The following is a 20,325-nucleotide window of genomic DNA, read 5'->3' as shown; positions in this document are numbered from 1 at the left end:
TCATACTTTTATTTGTATCTTATCTATGATTTTATATTTAGTGGTTTACTTGTAGACATTATATATTTAGATCTTACTTTTTTATTCAGTCTGAAAGTTTCTGATTTTTAATTGGAGTATTTAGACCATTTATATTTAATGTAATTATGATATAATTAGGGATTTTTTTCCACTTTTTGTCTAGTTTATTTCACTTACCATAATGTCTTCAAGGTTCATAGTCTTGTAGCATGTATCAGAATTTCATTCCTTTTTAATGCTGAATAATAATACATTGTTTTTATATGTCACAGTTTATTTATTCCATTGTTGATGGACATGGGGTTTTTTGACCTTTTGGCTATTGTGTGCTTATTTAGTATATGAATATCTGTTTTTGTCTCTGTTCTCCGTTCTTTGGGGGCATAAACATAGAAGTGGAATTGCTGGATCACATAGTAATTCTATGTTTAATTTTTTGAGGAACCATCATACTGTTTTATACAGTGGCTGCACCATTTTACATTCCTACCAGTAATGTACAATGGTTCTAATTTCTCCTTATCCTCTCCAACACTTGTTATTTTCTGTTTTTTTTAACTTTTTATTTGATATTATAGTATAGTTGATTAACAATGTTCAGGTGATATTTCAGGTGTACAGTAAAGTGATTCAGTTATACATATACATGTGTCTATTCTTTTTCAAATTCTTTTCCCATTTAGGTTGTTACATAATATTGAGTAGAGTTCCCTGTGCTATACAGTAGGTCTTTGTTGGTTATCCATTTTAAATATAGCAGTGTGTACATGTCAATCCCAAACTCCCTAACTATCCCTTCCCCCCATCCTCCCCCCCCCCCACAGTAACCATTAGTTCGTTCTCTAGCTCTGTGAGTCTGTTTCTGTTTTGTAACTAAGTTCATTTGTATCATTTCCTTTTAGATTCTGCATGTAAGCGATATCATATGATATTTCTCTTTCTCTGTCTGACTTCACTCAGTATGACAATCTCTAGGTCCATCCATGTTGCTGCAAATGGTGTTATTTCATTCTTTTTAATGGCTGAGTAATATTCCATTGTATATATGTACTACATCTTCTTTATCCATTCCTCTGTTGATGGACATTGACATTGCTTCTGTGTCTTGGCTATTGTAAATAGTGCTGCAATGAACATTGGGGTGCCTGTATCCTTTCAGACCATGATTTCCTCCAGATATATGCTCAGGAGTGGGATTGCAGGATCATATGGTAGCTCTGTTTTTAGTTTTTTAAGAAACCTCCCTATGTCCTCCATAGTGGCTGTACCAATTTACATTCCCACCAACAGCATAGGAGGGTTTCCTTCTCTCCACACCCTCTTCAGCATTTATTTTGTGGATTTTTTTGATGATAGCCATTTTGACTGGTGTGAGATGATATTTCATTGCAGTTTTGATTTGCATTTATCTAATAATCAACAATGTTGAACATCTTTTCATGGGCCTCTTGGCTATTTGTATGTTGTCTTTGGAGAAATGTATAGTTAGGTCTTCTGCCCATTTTTTGATTGGATTGTTTGTTTTGATGATATTAAGCTACATGAGCTGTTTGTAAATTTTGGAGATTAATCCCTTGTCGGTCACATCATTTGCAAATATTTTCTCCCAATCTGTGGGTTGTCTTTTCATTTTGTTTATGGTTTCCTTTGCTGTGCAACAGCTTTTTTTTTTTTTTTTTTGTGATACGCAGGCCTCTCACTGTTGTGGCCTCTCCCATTGCGGAGCACAGGCTCCAGACGCGCAGGCTCAGCAGCCATGGCTCACAGGCCTAGCCTCTCCGCGGCACGTGGGATCTTTCCGGACCGGGGCATGAACCCGTGTCCCCTGCATCAGCAGGCAGACTCTCAACCACTGCGCCACCAGGGAAGCCCAACAGCTTTTGAGTTTAATTAGGTTGCATTTGTTTATTTTTGTTTTTATTTCCATTACTCTAGGAGGTGGGTCAAAAAGGATCTTTCTGTGATTTATGTCATGGAGTGTTCTGCCTATATTTCCTCTAAGAGTTTCATAGTGTCTGGTCTCACATTTAGGTCTTTAATACATTTTGAGTTTATTTTTGTGTATGGTGTTAGGGAGTGTTCTAATTTCATTCTTTTACATGTAGCTGTCCAGTTTTCCCAGCACCACTTATTGAAGAGGCTGTCTTTTCTCCACTGTATATTCTTGCCTCCTTTATCAAAGATCAGGTGACCATATGTGCGTGGGTTTATCTCTGGGCTTTCTATCCTGTTCCATTGATCTATGTCTCTGTTTTTGTGCCAGTACCATACTGTCTTGATTACTGTGGCTTTGTAGTATAGTCTGAAGTCAGGGAGCCTGATTCCTCCAGCTTCATTTTTCTTTCTCAATATTGCTTTGGCTATTTGGGGTCTTTTGTGTTTCCATACAAATTGTGAGATTTTTTGTTCTAATTCTGTAAAAAATGCCAGTGGTAGTTTGATAGGGATTGCATTGAATCTGTAGATTGCTTTGGGTAGTAGAGTCATTTTCACAATGTTGATTATTCCAATCCAAAAACATGACATATCTAATGCTTTCGTTGACTTTTGCTGAATTGCATCACCAGCCAACCTATGCTTGCAATTCCATCATGATTTGGGAGTATCAGACTCAGAGTTCCTATAATTGACTCTAGAGGCTGCCATGAGAGTCCCTGCCCCCACCAGGACCTGTACCACAACTTCTTTATCCATTCGTCTGTCAATGGGTATTTAGGTTGCTTCCATGTCCTGGCTATTGTAAATAGTGCTGCAATGAACATTGGGGTGCAAGTGTGTTTTTGAATTATGGTTTTCTCTGGGTATATGCCCAGTAGTGGGATTGCTGGATCATATGGTAATTCTATTTTTAGTTTTTTAAGGAACCTCCATACTGTTCTCCATAGAGGGTGTATCAATTTACATTCCCACCAACAGTACAAGAGGGTTCCCTTTTTTCCACATCCTCTCCAGCATTTGTTGTTTGTAGATTTTCTGATGATGCCCATTGTAATGGGTGTGAGGTGATACCTCATTGTAGTTTTGATTTGCATTTCTCTGATAATTAGTGATGTTGAGCAGCTTTTCATGTGCTTCTTGGCCATCTGTATGTTTTCTTTGGAGAAATGTCTATTTAGGTCTTCTGCCCATTTTTGGATTGGGTTGTTTGTTTTTTTAATATTGAGCTGTATACGCTGTTTATATATTTGGGAGATTAATGCTTTGTCCATTGATTTGTTTGCAAATATTTTAATATTTTTTCTTTGTCTTTAATTTTTGTCAATTTGATTACTCTGTCATGGCATGTTCCTCCTTGGCTCAACCTACCTGGCACTCTGTGCTTCCTGGACTTGGGTGACTCTTTCCTTTCCCATGTTAGGCAAGTTTTCAGCTATTATGTCTTCAAATATTTTCTCGGGTCCTTTCTCTCTCTCTTCTCCTTCTGGGGCCTCTATAATGTGAATGTTGGTGCATTTAATGTTGTCCCAGTGGTCTCTTAGACTGTCTTCATTTATTTCCATTCTTTTTTCTTTATTCTGTTCTGCAGCAGCGATTTCCACCACTCTGTTATCCAGGTCACTTATCCATTCTTCTGCTTCAGTTATTCTGCTATTGTTACCTTCTAGTGTATTTTTCATGTAAGTTATTGTATTGTTCATCTCTGTTTGTTTGTTCTTTAGTTCTTCTAGGTCTTTGTTAAACATTTCTTGCATCTTCTTGATTCTTGCCTCCATTCTTTTTCTGAGATCCTGGATTATCTTCACTATCATTATTCTGAATTTTTTTCCAGAAGGTTTCCTATCTCCACTTCACTTAGTTGTTTTTCTGGGGTTTTATGTTGTTCCTTCATCTGGGACATAATCCTCTGCCATTTCATCTTGTCTAACTTTCTGTGATAGTGGTTTTCATTCTGCAGGCTGTAAGATTGTAGTTCTTCTTGCATCTGCTGTCTTTCCTCTCTTGGATGAGACTATCTAAGAGGCTTGTGCAAGCTTCCTGATACGAGGGACTGGTAGTAGGTAGAGCTAGGTCTTGTCCCTCTGGTGGGCAGGGCCATGCTCAGTAAAACTTTAATCCACTTGTCTTGTCTGCTGATGGATGGGGCTGTGTTCTCTCCCTGTTGGTTGTTTGGCCTGAGCCTACAGCACTGGAACCTACAGGCTGTTTGGTGGGGTTAATGGTGGCCGCTGGAAGGGCTTACACTAATTAGTACTTCCCAGAACTGCTGCTGCCAGTGTCTTTGTCCCCACAGTGAGCCACAGCCACCCCCCACCTCTGCAGGGGGCCCTTCCATACTAGCAGGTAGGTCTGGCCCAGTCTCTTATGGGGTCACTGGTTTCTTCCCCTGGGTCCTGGTACACACAAGATTTTGTGTGTGGCCTCCAAGAGTGGAGTTTCTGTTTCTCCCAGACCTGTGGAAGTCCTGCAATCAAATTCCACTGGCCTTCATAGCCAGATTCTCTGTGGTCTCCTTGTCCCATTGCTGGACCCCCAGGTTCAGAAGCCTGATGTGGGGTTCAGAACTTTCACTCCAGTGGGGGAGCTTCTGTGGTATAATTGTTTTCCAGTTTGTGGGTCACCCACCTGGAGAGTATGAGATTTGATTTTATTGCAATTGCATCCCTCCTACTCTCTCTTTGTGGCTTCTCCTTTGTCTTTGGATGTAGGGTATCTTTTTTGGTATGTTCCAGAGGTATTTTTTAATGGTTGTTCAGCAGTTAGTTGTGATTCCAGTGTTCTTGTAAAAAGGGGTAAACACACATCCTTCTACTCTGCCATTTTGAGCTAATCCCCTATAGTTAGGTTTAAATCTATCATTTTGATTTTGTTATTTTTTTTTATTTATCTCATGTATTATTTGTTCTTTTTTTCCTGCCTTTTTTCTTTCCCTTGAAATTAAATTACCTTAGACTGGCCTTTGTTGTTTCATTCTATGCATGTGTAGATTGTTATTTGACAAAAGAATGAAATGTGCCCTATGGAATTTCTGGAGCCCTTTCTCTGAGAAGCTTCCTTTTTTTATGGCAGTCTCCTCTATAAGTTGTAGCCATCTTTTTCTCCCCAGAGTTTAACATCTGTATCTTAAAATCTTCTAGACTGACACACTCTTCTTGGACCCCCATCCTTGTGCAAAAAGCTGGTAGATTTATCGGATCTCATTTGTTTTTCTTCTCTCAGGGATAAGTCATGTGCTACCTGTTGTCCAAGTTCTGAAAACAGTTGTTTGATAAAAGTCCCATAGGTGTACTTCTTTTTTTTAATTAAAGTATAGTTGATTTTCAATATTATATTAGTTTCTGATGTATGAGATAGTTATTCAATATTTTTATAGATTATACTCCATTCAAAATTATTACAAGATAATGGCTATATTTCCCTGTACTGTACATTATATCATTGTTGCTTATTTATTCTATACATAGTAGTTTGTCTCTTAATCCCATACCCCTATCTCCCCCCTACTTCCTTCCCTCTCCCCACTGGTAACCACTAGTGGAATTGCTGGATCATATGGTAGTTGTATCTTTAGTTTTTTGAAGAAACACCATACCATTTTCCATAGTGGCTGTACCAGTTTACAGTCCCACCAACAGTGTGCAAGTGTTCCATTTCTTCCACATCCTCACCAACATTTGTTATTTGTAGACTCTTTGATAATATCCTTTCTGACAGGTGTGAGGGGATATCTCATTGTAGTTTTGATTTGCATTTCTCTGATGATTAGTGATGTTGAGCATTTTTTCATGTGCCTATTGGCCATCTGTGTGTCTTCTTTGGAAAAATGTCTATTTAGGTCTTCTGCCCATATTTTGATTGGGTTGTTTATTTTTTTGCTGTTGCATTGTATGAGTGGTTTATAAATTTTGGATATTAACCCCTTATCAGTCATATCATTTGCAAATATTTTCTCCTATTCACTGGTAGGTTGTCTTTTCATTTTGTCAGTGGTTTCCTTTGCTGTGCAAAAGCTTTTAAGTTTAATTAGGTCCCATTTGTTTATTACTTCATGGACAGAAATGGAATTGCCTTTTCTACTTTCAAAACTGATATCTTAATAACATGTCCCATTTAGCTATTGCTTAATCTCTTCTCCACAACAAATTTGAAAGTGTCTGTATTTATCTCTGTTACATGTTGGGTTCCCTGAGAAGCACTGCAATGTCATAATGTTATTTTACTCTTCACCCTGCTGTAGTATGATGTCCAACAAAAGCATTTTATTGAAACAGTTTTTTAAAGGTCAAAGTGACTTTTTAATTACGTCACTTAGCCAGATCCAATGCTGAACTTTTGATTCCAGTAATATGGTGGGATAATTATCTTAGGAAAGCTTCTGGATACAAAGTATTAGAATGTAAAGTATCAAATTTTTTTTGAATTTTAAATAACTTTATTATCATTTGTTAAAGTATGCAAGACATTTTCGTATAAAGTAAAAATATATTGCTTATGAAAAAGTGAACAACTTAATGAAAGGTATCGACTACATCATGAATTGAAAAAATGCTACACAAATTTATTTTCTTTGTTGTAAATGATACAATGTATATTATGACTACTCGTTTAACCAATTTTAATGGAAAAATTCATTGCTGCTATAAAACTATAGAAAGAGGGTTACCTCACTTTTGCTGGGCTCTTAGAGAATCTAAAAGTTTATTTTAAAAACCATCTTTTCCCATTGAGAAATTACATTTGAGGAAATTGCTTTAAACTTTTTGCTAAGCTTAGTGAAATTAAATTCACAATTAATTTGGTCTTTTGAATTAAGTTTGCTCATTATTCCTTCCTTCTTTCAACAAATAATTTCCGAATGTCTACTGTGTGTAAAGGTACTCTGTTAAGGGCTGTGAAGGAGGCAGAGGTGATTATGTCATAAGAATATTTTTTACAGTGAATGCCTAACCTGGCTCAAAAAGTGGAAATCCTCAGAATTAAAAAGGAAGGAAAGAAAGGAGAAAGAGAAGTAGAAATTTTTGTTTAATAGTCTTGATAGAGACTGGAGGCAAAGCCTAGAATCCAGGAGATGTGAGGAGACATATTAAAAGATCCTGCATAAAGCCAAGAGCCTTCAATGCTACTCACTTTGTGAGTGCATGAACTGGAACTCAGACCTGCTGAACAGCAATGTAAAGAACTTGCCTTTCTTTGCCTTGGGCTCTGGCTGAAAAATGGAAAATAGATTTTCTGCATAGAATTTGTAATGACACGTCAGGCCTTTTACATCTTTAAAGTCTGAAATCATTCTACCTAAGAGTTTTACTTGAAAAGACAAGAATTGTGGGCTTCCCTGATGGCGCAGTGGTTAAGAATCTGCCTACCAATGCGGGGGCCACGGGTTCGAGCCCTGGCCCAGGAAGATTCCCACATGCTGCAGAGTGGCTGAACCCATGTGCCACAGCTACTGAGCCTGCCCTTTAGAGCCTGCGAGCCACAACTACTGAGCCCACGTGCCACAACTACTGAAGCCCATGCTCCTGGAGCCCATGCTCCACAACAGGAGAGGCCACAACAATGAGAAGCCCATGTACCGCAACAAAGAGTAGCCCCTGCTTGCAGCACCTAGAGAAAGCCCATGCGCAGCAATGAAGACCCAACACAGCCAGAAATAAACAACAAACAAATTAATTAATTTAAAAAAAGACAAGAATTGCATTTTAAAATGGTTAGCTGTTCCAGATGGCTGGAAGAAATAAATGTATATCCTTTCTAGGGGAATGAACTCTCAATAGTTTCCCCTAGGATTCCCCTGAATAAAATTCCAATAAATGTGAATTCCTAATTTTAAAAAAATATAAAATCAGACACCGCAACAAAGCAACATCAAGAAAGTAAACAAAAACAAACTCCCACCCTGAATAAAATTCCAGGATTCCCCTGAATAAAATTCCAATAAATGTGAATTCCTAATTTAAAAAAAAAATAAAATCAGACACAGCAACAAAGCAACATCAAGAAAGTCAGCAAAAACAAACTCCCACCCCCCCCCACACACATCCTTACAAAAATAACTTCAGCTACTGCAGTTATATACAGAATGCAAAATTAAGTAAGTTTATATGTTTAAGGAAAATAAATCAGAAAATTAGTAATATGATTAAGAAATAGGTAGATAAAACTAAAGAGAGAATTGGCGGTTAGAAAATAGATCTCAATGAAATTATATAAAATGAAATACAGAGAGAAAAAAGAATTGTAAGATATGAAGAGAAATGAACAAATATAAAGGTTAGAGGAGAAGATGTAGCATATGTCTTCAGAGAGGGAAACACCTAGGATAGCTGGCTCCTGCAACCACTTTTGCCCTGGAGCTTTGGCAGAGATTTTCAAATTTGGTTCAGATGCTAATAGATGATAGGTATGGGGGATGCTGTTGGGTGTGTTTTGGGAGACCTGAAGCACATGGCCATTTTTCACTTCAGAACATTTTTGACCAATGTTTTCCTCATAACATTTGCTAAATACCTGGGCTGCAGAGAACAGGAGGCTTAAAAAAAACATCAATGACAGAAACCCCTTTAAAGCAGTGTGGCACTCCTCAGTATACTCTTAAGATTTTTTTTTCTTAAGGTCTGAATGATCAGGGGAAATTCTGTAAAATACACCAAACACTTAGCTGAAAACCTTGAAGGGCCAGGAACAAATCAGATATAGAAAGCCATAGTAGGGCGGTAACCCAAGCTTAACTGAGTGCACTCCCTGAATAGATGAAAGGAGAGAAACCTGCTGTTTATCTGCTTAGCAGTAGGGAAAGAGAACCCTCTATGGAGAAAGATTACATCATTTGGAGTCTTTATGATTTTTTAAAAAATACGATCTGGCATTCAATCAAAAATTACTAGGCATCCCAAAAGACAGGACCATATGACCAGACTTCAAGAGAGAAAAACAGACAATAGTGACAAACCATCAAGTGATTCTGATAATTGGGTTTAATAGCCAAGATCTTTAAAATGGCTGTGATTAATATGTTGAAAAAATAGAGAACAAGTGGAAAAAGACAGATTATTTTACCAGATATTTGGAATCTATTTTTTAAAAATAGAGTCATATGAACATTCTCAAACTCAAAATATAACATGTGAAATTAATGGTTCACCAGATGATGAGTTTAACTACAAATTAGATGGAGCATAAGATATGATTAATGAACTAAAATACTTATTAATATAAAATACTCAAATAGAAGCACAGAGATAAAACAGAATTTTAAAAATACAGAAACAGAATTAGAGAACTGTAAATCAGTGAAAAAAATTAACCATATATGTTATTAGACTCTAGAAGAAAGGAGAGAGAATAGGACAGAAATAACATTTGAACAGATAATAATAGAGAGTATTTCCTAAACTAAAACAGGACATCAACCCATAGATTCAAGAAATTCTGTGAACCTCAAAAATAACAAATACATAGAAATTACATCAAGACATATTATAGCAAGCCTGCTAAAAAGTGAAGACAGAAAATATTAAAAGCAGTCAGGGTAAAAAAAGACACATTACCTTCAAATGAGGGCAACCATAAGACTTAACTACTCAATAGAAACAATGGAAGCCAGATAAAAATGCAAATATTCTTAAAATGCTGAAAGAAAAAAAAAGCTAGAATTCTATATCCACAAAAATATCCTTCAAAAATGATGATATACAAAGGTTTCAGATAAATAAAAATGGAAAGAATTTGTTGACAGCAAATCTACACATAATAATAGCAAAGGGAGAAGGAACATGATCCCAGATGGAAACAGAATTGTAGAAAGAAGCTAAGAACAATGGAAAAGATAAATATATGGGTAATTTAAATGTTGACGATGAAAATAATAACAGCAATATAATGTAGAGCTTTATATATGGGATTAAAATGCCTTACAACAATAACAAAGAAAGAGGAGAGTAAATGGAGTTAAAGTCTTCTAATGTCCCATTGTTTTCAGGGAAGTGGTAAAAAGAATAATTTGTTTTATACTCTAAAAGCCATAACTTAAGGATTCATTGTAATCTCTAGGAAAACCACTAAAAGAAAAGAAAAGAATGTATAAGTTTAAGTTAACTGAGGGGAAAAATATGACAAAATATTTTATCTATCCTAATAAACAATAGGAATCAGTGAAACATAGAAACATACATATGCAATGAATTTCCATATATTGATACAATATAGAAAATAAATCTAGTTGCTGGTTCTTTGCAAAGAAATTGATAAACCCCTAGCATTTTCCTCAAGAAGAATCGAAGGTTGCTTTGACATTTAAAAATTTGTTAATATAATAACCAGATAATTAGATTAAAGAAGAAAAGCCAAGTAATCATTTCAATAGGTTCACAAAAAGTGTATGATTAAGTTCAACATTAATATACTTAAAAGAATACTTTTGGCAAAGTAGGCATACATTCTGATAAAGAATATACCGAAAAAACTACAATCATTCTTAACCCTTATTATTCTTAATTATAAAAAATTAAAAGCATTTCCTTTATAATGAGGGACAAAACAATATGTCCTTTGGTCATTTCTGTTCATTATTGAACTGGTGAGACTATCTAGCATGGTTGGAACCTTATAAATAATAATAAATAAAGGTTTTAGGACTGAATGAAAGAAACTAAACTGTCATGACTGTTAGATAATATGTTTGGTTAATAGAAAGCTAAAAGAAACAACAAGTAATATTATTTGAATAAGAAAGTTTAGCAGAGTTGTGGGACATGTTCAGTATATGTCAATTGTATTTTTCAATTCCTTTTACATGAAACAATAAATATGATGGTACCTAGGAATACATCTAACAAAATATGTAAAGACTTTTAGAGAAGAAATTTACAAAGTTTTATTGAAAGAAATTAAAGACCTAAATAAATGAAGAGATACACCATATTCATGGATGGATGACCTTTAATCATAATACCAAAATTTTTAAAATCTCAAAAATCTTCCAATTGATTTACAAATTCAGTGTATTTTTAAACAAAATTCTACAGGTTTTTAATGGAAATTAAGCTATTTTAAAAAATTATTCAGAAGATGGAGTACAGCCTTTAAAAACTGTGAATCACTAGGTTGTATTTCTGAAACTTATATAATATTATAAATCAACTATACCTCAATAAAAAAATATATACAGAGGAGTGAAAAACAAGAATAACAGCCAAGACACCCCTGAGGAACAAGGTGGAGAAACTTACACTATCAAATGTCAAGATTTGGGCTTCCCTGGTGGCGCAGTGGTTGGGAGTCCGCCTGCTGATGCAGGTGACACGGATTTGTGCCCCGGTCCGGGAAGATCCCACATGCCACGGAGCGGCTAGGCCCGTGAGCCATGGCCGCTGGGCCTGCGCGTCCGGAGCCTGTGCTCCGCAGCGGGAGAGGCCGCAACAGTGAGAGGCCCGCGTACCGCAAAACAAACAAACAAAAAAAAAAAAGTGTCAAGATTTATTTAAAAGATGCAATAATTAAGGCATTGGTTATTAGCACAGGCACAAATGGTAGAGTGTTAGAAATCCCTGAAACAGTCCCAGACATGTATGGAATGTGGTATATAACAGGCAGCTTTGTAGATTGGTTGGGAGAGGATGAACTAACTGTTTAGTAAAAGACGTTAAGTCAATTGGTGATCCATTTAGATGAAAAAAAAAATGAGTTTGGATCCCTATCTTACATCTTGCACAAAGAAATCAATTTTAAACAAAGACCTAATTGCAAAAGGCAAAACAATAAAACTCTTATTAAAAAAAAAGTGGAAGAATATCTTTATGACTTAAAGGTAGGGTTTCCTCATCAAGATTCAAAAGATTTCATCAAGATACAAAGAAGTGCAAACTATATATAAAGGAAACATTTAAGTTAAGAATGTCTGTTGATCAAAAGACACAAAAAAAGTGCAAAGAGAAGCTCAGACAGGAGCAATACATAGAACCTACAAAGGATTTGTAACTTTCAAGAGTGTATAAAGAGAACTTAAAAAATCAATAAGAAAAAGACATCTCAATAGAAAAATCATCAAAACATGTATTCCCCAAAAGAAGGAAAATTGGCCAATTATAGGTATGAAAATGAGGTCAACTTAAACAGTAAACAGAGCAATACAAATTTCAACCATGAGATATTTGTATGGTCTCAAATTGGCAAAAATAAGAATTCCGACAGTACCCTTGTTGGTATGAATCTGAAGCAGTGAGAACTAAAATCTGCTCTGTTGGAGTGTAAATTAGTTGTAACTACTTGGTAATACAATATTTTATCTAGTGAAGTTGAGTATGTGTGTTCATGCATTTGTATAACCCAGCAATTCCATTTCTAGCAGTGTACTCTAGAGAATCTTACACCCATGTGCCAGGAGACATATGTAATAATATCCATACTATCATTGTTCATAATGGTAAAACACTAGAAACAATCTAGGTATTTAATATACAGTAGAATGATTAATTGCATGCACATAATGTTGAGTAATAAAGCAGGAAAATACATCTAGCATTATTCTGTGTATTTACATTTTTAAAGCATAGGAATTTAAATAGTAAATTATATAGGGTTACATATACTTTTGTAGAAAAACTATAAAGAAAAAACAAGGAAATGATAAAATTAAAATTCAGGATAGCAGTTACTCCTGGAAATGTGAGAGAAAAATATGACTGAGGAGGCACATTGTATTAGTTAAGGTATAGGTTTAGCTGCATTTGACAGAAATCCCAAATAGTGATGTAAGCAAGATGTAAGTTTATTTCTTTGTTTTGAAACAGATTGAAAATATTCTAGGCATGACAACCATGCTCTACATGGTTATCTAGGAACCAGGCTCCTGCTGCCTTTTTGTTTAATCTTTTGAGCATTACCCTCACTCACAAGATTATGGTGGCTCACCATCACAGGTGGAAGTATGGAGGGCTAAGTGACCTTCTTAAGGTCAGTTTCTAAATGTTGCACACATGACTTCTCATGGTGTTCTGGCTAGAATTTAGTAATTTTTAGATGCAAGGAAGCTTGAGAAATGTGCCCAGCTGAAAATCAAGAGTTTTAGAACAGGGAGGAGAACACAGATACTGGAAAGAAAGTAGCAATCTCTGCCACAGGCTCATGGGGCCGGGATAGCAAGAGAAGTCATCAAAGTATTGGTGTTGTTCTGTTTCTTAAAGTAGGATGGTGAGTATAGGTCCTTTTTAAACATTATTTTATACCTTCCTTATAAATTATATACTCTTTTGTATATATGAAATGTTTCATTATTAAAGTTACATGTAATGGATACTTTTCAGGCTTTACTTTGCTTGAATCTTATGCAGCATATGGTATTGTTGATCACACCCTCTAGACATTTGAATTTTTATTGGCAAGAATCTCCAGATTTTTCTCTTATTTCTCCATCCATTCCTTTTCAGCCTCCTGGGCTTCACTTTCTCTGAAGGGGAAAAAAGGCCTTTTCCTAGATGCCCCTCACTTGTCTCCATATTTATTTAGGATAGTTTCAAATTGGCTAATGGGTTTCCTGGATTTGGAAAAATTGCAAGAGAAAACTAATTATATGGTAAATATTCAGATTTTATCAACTTTTATTCATAATGTTCTAGCCATACATGAAAAAAGAGAGGTTAGCACATTTTCTTTGTAATTTTATATAATTGTTCCTTATATCTTTTTGAACTACATCACAAAAGAACAAATAATTCTAGAGTGAGTCAAAAGTACCAGTGCATCTTGTAAAGGTAAGAAACAGCAACTGTTCCCATAGATATATACATATAACCTTATTAGAATAAATCTTGGAAATAACTCACATCTTTATAATCACATACCACATGTTATATCTTCTTATAAAAATCATCAATTTACTTGACTACCCGGCATAATGACTGCATTTCCTAGCCTTCCTTGCAGCTGGGTATGACTAGCTGACATAAGTCTTGGCCAGTGGAATATAAAAAGAAGTCATTACATGATAAATTTTAGCATATATTAACAGGGACTATTTTTTCCCCAATGAAATAGTCTCAGGCACACATGTATTTGAAAAGTTCTATCCACCTAAATTTGTTAAAAGCAAATGAGATAAAATTCATTTGGTCAGCATTCAAGTTTCAACCATATGTTAAGGACTGTGTCAGGTTCTGGGAATACAGGATTGAACAAATTATAGTCCAACCTTCAAGGAGCTCACGGTCCAGAGGAAATTTAGTTAAATGCTATGGGAGATGTGGCCATGACCAAGGTGCTGTGGAAACACAGAAAATGCCAGTTAGCCAGGAAACTCAAACTCAAGAAAGTGATAAGTTTATAAAATAATTTTTTAAAAAATAGCATCCAAAATTCTCAGTTATTATAAGTATTTTAAATATAATTTCCATTAAAAAAATGAGTCCTAATGTTATTGTAGTAGGTGGAGGTAAGAATGACAGAAGGAACACAGGTGAACTCCATTAACTTTTAAAATATTTTCTCTATTTTATAGATTTTTTACATTGGTTGTATACTAATCTTATAGACAGAAAAAAATAATTTTAAAATCCAACATTTAAACAGAATATGTATTTTTTAAATGTAGCAACATAATTTTTTGATTTAGCAACATGGTTTTCATGAGATTTCTGATTGAAATCTTTATCTTAAACTCAAACTCATGTAACATATTGCATATTTTATTTTATTATTTTTTATTTTATTATTATTTTTTTTTTTTTGCGGTACGCGGGCCTCTCACTGTTGTGGCCTCTCCCGTTGCGGAGCACAGGCTCCGGACGCGCAGGCTCAGCGGCCATGGCTCACGGGCTTAGCCGCTCCGCGGCATGTGGGATCTTCCCGGACCGGGGCACAAACCCGTGTCCCCTGCATCGGCAGGTGGACTCTCAACCACTGCGCCACCAGGGAAGCCCCATATTGCATATTTTATACATATCTTTTTTAATATTTTCAATTCAATTTTACTTAATGTAAATATATAATACATATGTCTTCATAGTACTTCACTGTTATTGCAGTGTAGATATTGTCTCACATTATAATTTAAGGCAGACTCTAATTTCACTCATTGGTTATAACAGATTAGAAGGAGGAAAACAGTACAGTTGACCCTGGAACAAGGTGAGGGTTAGGGGCGTCAACCCCTACTCAGTAAAAAATCTATGTATAACTTTACAGTCAGTTGGCCTTCCTCCCTATCTGTGGTTCAGCATCCGAGGATTTGGCCAACCACAGATCATGTAATACTATAGTGCCTATTTAGTGAAAGAAACCTGCTTATAAGTGGACCTGCACAGTTCAAACCTCTGTTTAAGGGTCAACTGTATGCACAGTTCTTAATCATAACATAGTACCCGCTCACTGTCATATTTTTCACTAATCTGGAGTGTAACCATTTTCTTGTGACCTAAAGTTGTTCAAACTCATTTCTCTTTTTTATGATTTCTTAAGACGGGAGAAAGACCCATTTTCACAGACTTTACTCTTCATTTTGAAGGACTGAAAAGGGACTTGTCAAATCTCATCACACTCATGGCCTTCTATATCTTTGCTTCTATCACTTAGTCTAGGTCATTGTAAAGCACTCTCCCCAAGGTGATTTAGTGATCCAGGACTTATTGCTGGTGTCATTCAGATATTGTACTATAACTGTTATATTCTCTCTGATTAGCTTTTCAACAAAAATGAACTCTTTATTTTTTTTCCTTGCAGACTTTGCCTTCAAAAGAAACAAGGTTTTTAAATACTACACAAATGCCTTGCCTGCAATCATCTTCAATTTGGAGCAGCTGTGAACACAATTCAAAGTCTCAAATATTAACAGAACATGTATCAGAGTTAGATTCTTCTTTCCATTCCGTTCTATCATTGCCATCAGGTAAGATTCCTTTTAAAAAATTTCTAAGTAACTGACTTTTTTATGGTGAAATCTAATCCTGTAAATACAAGGAATCTGATAAACTTTTATCAGTTGTCACTGGATATTACAGCTAAACAGTTTTCATAGAGAAATTAATCTAGTCACATGCTGAATTAATGTTCTATCTTTAGGTTGATTTTTTTTGTTTGTTTTTTTTTGCGGTACGCGGGCCTCTCACTGTTGTGGCCTCTCCCGTTGCGGAGCACAGGCTCCAGACGCGCAGGCTCAGCGGCCATGGCTCACGGGCCTAGCCGCTCCGCGGCATGTGGGATCTTCCCGGACTGGGGCACGAACCCGTGTCCCCTGCATCGGCAGGCGGACTCTCAACCACTGCACCACCAGGGAAGCCCTAGGTTGATTTTTTAATTCCTTGGAAACCATTTTGACTTACTTTGGGAAATTCTTAGCTTTTGATCTCCTTTTGATGTTAAATTTTTAGCATTTTATTGATAACATGGCTGTGCTGTTGAAATGTTTCTCAGTAAGTCAGAGTTCGTTTTCTAATGTGTTGTTTTGCATGGAGTTTTCCCTGCCATGTAGTATTCCTCCATCTATAATCAGCATTGAATTTCTCTGAGAGAAGAAAATTGTCTATCTTTAGACATAGTCAACTTCTGAACCTCAAAAATACCTGTAATATACAACTGAGCAGATGAGGCATTGCATCCCTATATCCCTAAGATGGCTTTAAGTTTCTTTCCAGTTCTGTCTTCCTACATTGGAACTGAAGTAAATATTTAGGGTAAAAAAGCAAACATTCTTCACACTGGTTATCTCAGGTTCCTCTCTTTATGGGAAGATATCTCAAATGGGCTTTTGTTTCCTTTTCAGCTTTTGGTTCTAATCATCCAGGGACTGCTCCTCTTTGTAAAGCACTATTTCTTGTACCTATTCCTGCCCTGAATGTTAGTTTGGTTTTTACCAGTATTACCAGTGGTTTCTTAGCTACACACCATACTTTGAAGTAAGTTCCTGGTAGGAACTATTTTACTCCATCCTTGAGGAAACCTTAATAATAGAAAGAAAAAATAATATATATAACAATAACACAACTAACATTTGGTCTTAGCATACACTGGGTCCTATAAGCACATTACATTTTCTTGTTTGATGCTTGCAGCAACCCCATGAGGATAGATATTATTGTCCTCTTTATCTTACATATAAGAACATTGAGGCTTAGAGATGTTAAATTACTCATCCATAGTACACAGCTAGTAAATGATGGAGACAGGATTTGATCTGAGGTGGTCATTCTCCAGAGCCACACTCCTAACCATACTCTTTACTGCCTTTCTGTTTTCTTATTAGTAAATTTGTTTCTCTGATAACAAAAATCTAAGAGCTGGCATAAATAATCTTTCGTCCTACTATGTCATATCTAATAAGTTAAGATTAGCTTCCTTACCTACTACTTAGGGTTATCCATTTCTTCTTGTGTTCATTTAATAAAAATCTGAATACCTGCTGTATACTAGGTACTAAGTAGGTGGTAGGAGTATAAATACAAATAAATCCCTCAAGGTACTTGCATTCTAGTTTGACAACTGAAATATAAACTAATAAGTGTAATAAAGTGTTATGAAATTTTAATAAAAAGCCCACAGGTCACAGTGTGGGTTCTAAGGAAGGTATATGGGTAGACCAAGCACCTTCCCTAGTTATGTCATGTTTTCCCACAACTCAAGAACAACAGTGGTAGAATAGGCGATACTCCATATAAAAGTTAAGTGATATTTCATTGGAAAAACTTATGTTTTGATAATTGGAAATATCAGAATCCTGAAATGTTTAAGTAGCATATTTAATTTGTATTCTTATTTTCATTTTGTCATATAGTTTTATTATGGTCATAGTATAGTGATAGCATTGAAATCCATCTTACATCTGACCCTTGGGAGAGTCTCCAAGTGATATTTATGAACCCATTTTTTTGTGTAGAAAAATTTTTCCACACTTGAATATGGCTCTGCCATTAAAATACACCTTTCGATGGAGAAATACTTGCTTAAAATTGAGACCCTTCCTGGGTCTATCCTGATTTATGCATTCATAATTAGTTTTCTTAAAAATGAATACCTTCTTTCTGTTGCAAAACTTTGAATAAATCAGCTGCTTTATAAAATATTTCTTTATGTTTCTTAGGAAAAAGTTTAGGTGTCTGTTGAATGCTTTTTAAAATGATTGTTTTTGCATTCTTGACTGAAGAAAATACCCTTTAGTTAATAAATGTGAAGCACATCTATTTTATTTATTTAGCTCCTCTTTTGGTTGTGAATATGGAATATAAACATAGTGAATTGAACGACTCTCCTAAGTCTCTGTTTAAAAGAAGAGAACTAGTTTGTCAATATGTTTTGATCTTTGTAAAAGTAGATTTCATTTTGTGATTCATAATACTAGTAAACTAAGGGAATGTGAAACAGCATTTTCATAAAAGGTTGCATCTGAATTATAGTGGTTTTCCCTCAAGTAATTAAAATCGTGTAATTATGTTAATTATGTCTTTTGGAAACTTTATTTCAAATGCAGAGTTTGTAGGGGTGGGGTGGAATGGATTTAGAGTCAGGCAGGTTTGGCTCTATATTTTATTAAAGACCTTTGTTTCATCTGCAAATAGTATTTAATATTTATATTTGTTCATCTTAGTTTATGAAATTGTTCATTGTTAGTGTCGTTTATTTTACATATAATCAGTAATTTCCAAAATACTGCTAACAACACGCTTGGAAAGAATAGTTTGCCACTTCTAATAGTTATGACTTTTCAAGCTTTGGCTTATTTTTCTAAGTCTTAATATTGGAGTCTGTAAAGAGTGATTTCACTGAAAACACTTTTTTTGCTTTATTTTTCTAGATGTGCCTCTTCATTTTCACCTTGAAACATTGTTAAAAAAGACTGAAATAAAAGGAGATCTTTCTGAAAATAAATTTGTAGGAGACTGTATCATATCTCCATCACCTGGTATGTCATTTACAAATCTTGGTACTTTATATACCTTTTACATCTTTCGTATACTTATTACTTTTGCTAAGGAAGTAAAATTTAACAAAGGAATGAATGTAAATCCCTAATTTTTAATATTCACTTTTCACAAATCACACACATACAAATAGAAAATACACAGGAGTAATCCTAACAGGATACTTATTGAATGAGAATTATGAAATATTATTGATAAATATAAAAGGAAATTTAAATAAACATGGGGATACAGCACTGCTGGATGGTAAGAATAATTAGGATATCAGTTCTGACTTTTGATTTATGTTTAATGCAACGTCCAATATAACTTGAAGTTCTAAAAGAATTTGGTTAACATAAAATAGTTGTAAAGCCCATTGGGAAGAATTAATGGGAAAATGGAAGAGGAATTGCTGGAAAAAATATTGAATCTAGCCCAACCACATATGGAAACATGACAAAAATCTATAATCATTAGCATAGATTCTATTTTGCTTACATTTAGGAAAGTAGATCCATGAAACAGACTACATAGCTTCTTCTTTATTATATAAAGGAAGAACTGTAAATCAATAAGAAAGTGGAGAATGAACAGTAATGTTAGTCTTTTGGGGGGAAATTTTGTTTATACACTCATTTCATATCATGTATCAGAATAAATTCTACTTGGTTCCAAGAATTTTAAATAAAACACTAAAATTACAAAATAAAACTTGAAAAATTATAATGAAACTCTGAATGGGGGGTGGAGACATTGTCTATGCTGGGAATAAATCATAAAAAGAAAGAAAATACATCAGCGTATTTTCACTGTCTACAAAGCTAAAATCTCAACATCAAAACGTCACACAAGATAAATTATTTCCAAATGAAATCATCATCTCCCTCAAAAACTCAAGAATCAACTGAATGCCTGTTAGAATTAGAGTTCTGAAAGGTAGCAGAATTTTAAATAAACTTATAAAATTAAGTAGCCTTTACAAATACCAGTAATAACCTATTAGAATTTGTAAAAGAATAAATTATCCTAGACATATTGACAATGAAAATATAAAATATCTAGGATTAAACCTAACAAGGAATTACATAAAGAAAACTTAAAAAGTTTACAGAGGAACATGAGTATATGCTTATATGGAGAGAAATACCCTGTTCCTGTCAGAATATGGTAGCTTAAGATGTCATTTTTCTCCAAATTAACTTATAATGTAATTCTTTTTTCTAAATTTTATTTATTTATTTTTATACAGCAGGTTCTTATTAGTTATCTATTTTATACATATTAGTGTATAAATGTCAATTCCAATCTCCCAATCATCACACCACACCACCCCCCAACTTTCCCCCCTTGATGTCCATACATTTGTTGTCTACATCTGTGTCTCTATTTCTGCCTTGCAACCTGGTTCATCTGTACCATTTTTCTAGATTCCACATATATGCGTTAATATACGATATTTGTTTTTCTCTTTCTGACTTACTTC

At 34.9% G+C, this 20,325-nt stretch overlaps 1 protein-coding gene across 1 annotated transcript in view; it reads left to right on the top strand.

Annotated features, from left to right (window-relative positions):
- Window positions 1–20,325, top strand: part of KANSL1L (KAT8 regulatory NSL complex subunit 1 like) — a 135,067-nt gene that overhangs the window by 98,888 nt on the left and 15,854 nt on the right. The window contains 2 exon segments of the mRNA XM_082840934.1: window positions 15,670–15,835; window positions 18,734–18,841. Coding sequence (XP_082697060.1) covers window positions 15,670–15,835; window positions 18,734–18,841 — 274 coding nt within the window.

Source organism: Leucopleurus acutus, assembly GCF_964270905.1.
Source record: "Leucopleurus acutus genome assembly, chromosome: 6".
Taxonomy (NCBI): Eukaryota; Metazoa; Chordata; class Mammalia; order Artiodactyla; family Delphinidae; genus Leucopleurus; species Leucopleurus acutus.
This window is presented reverse-complemented; position numbering and strand designations above follow the sequence as displayed.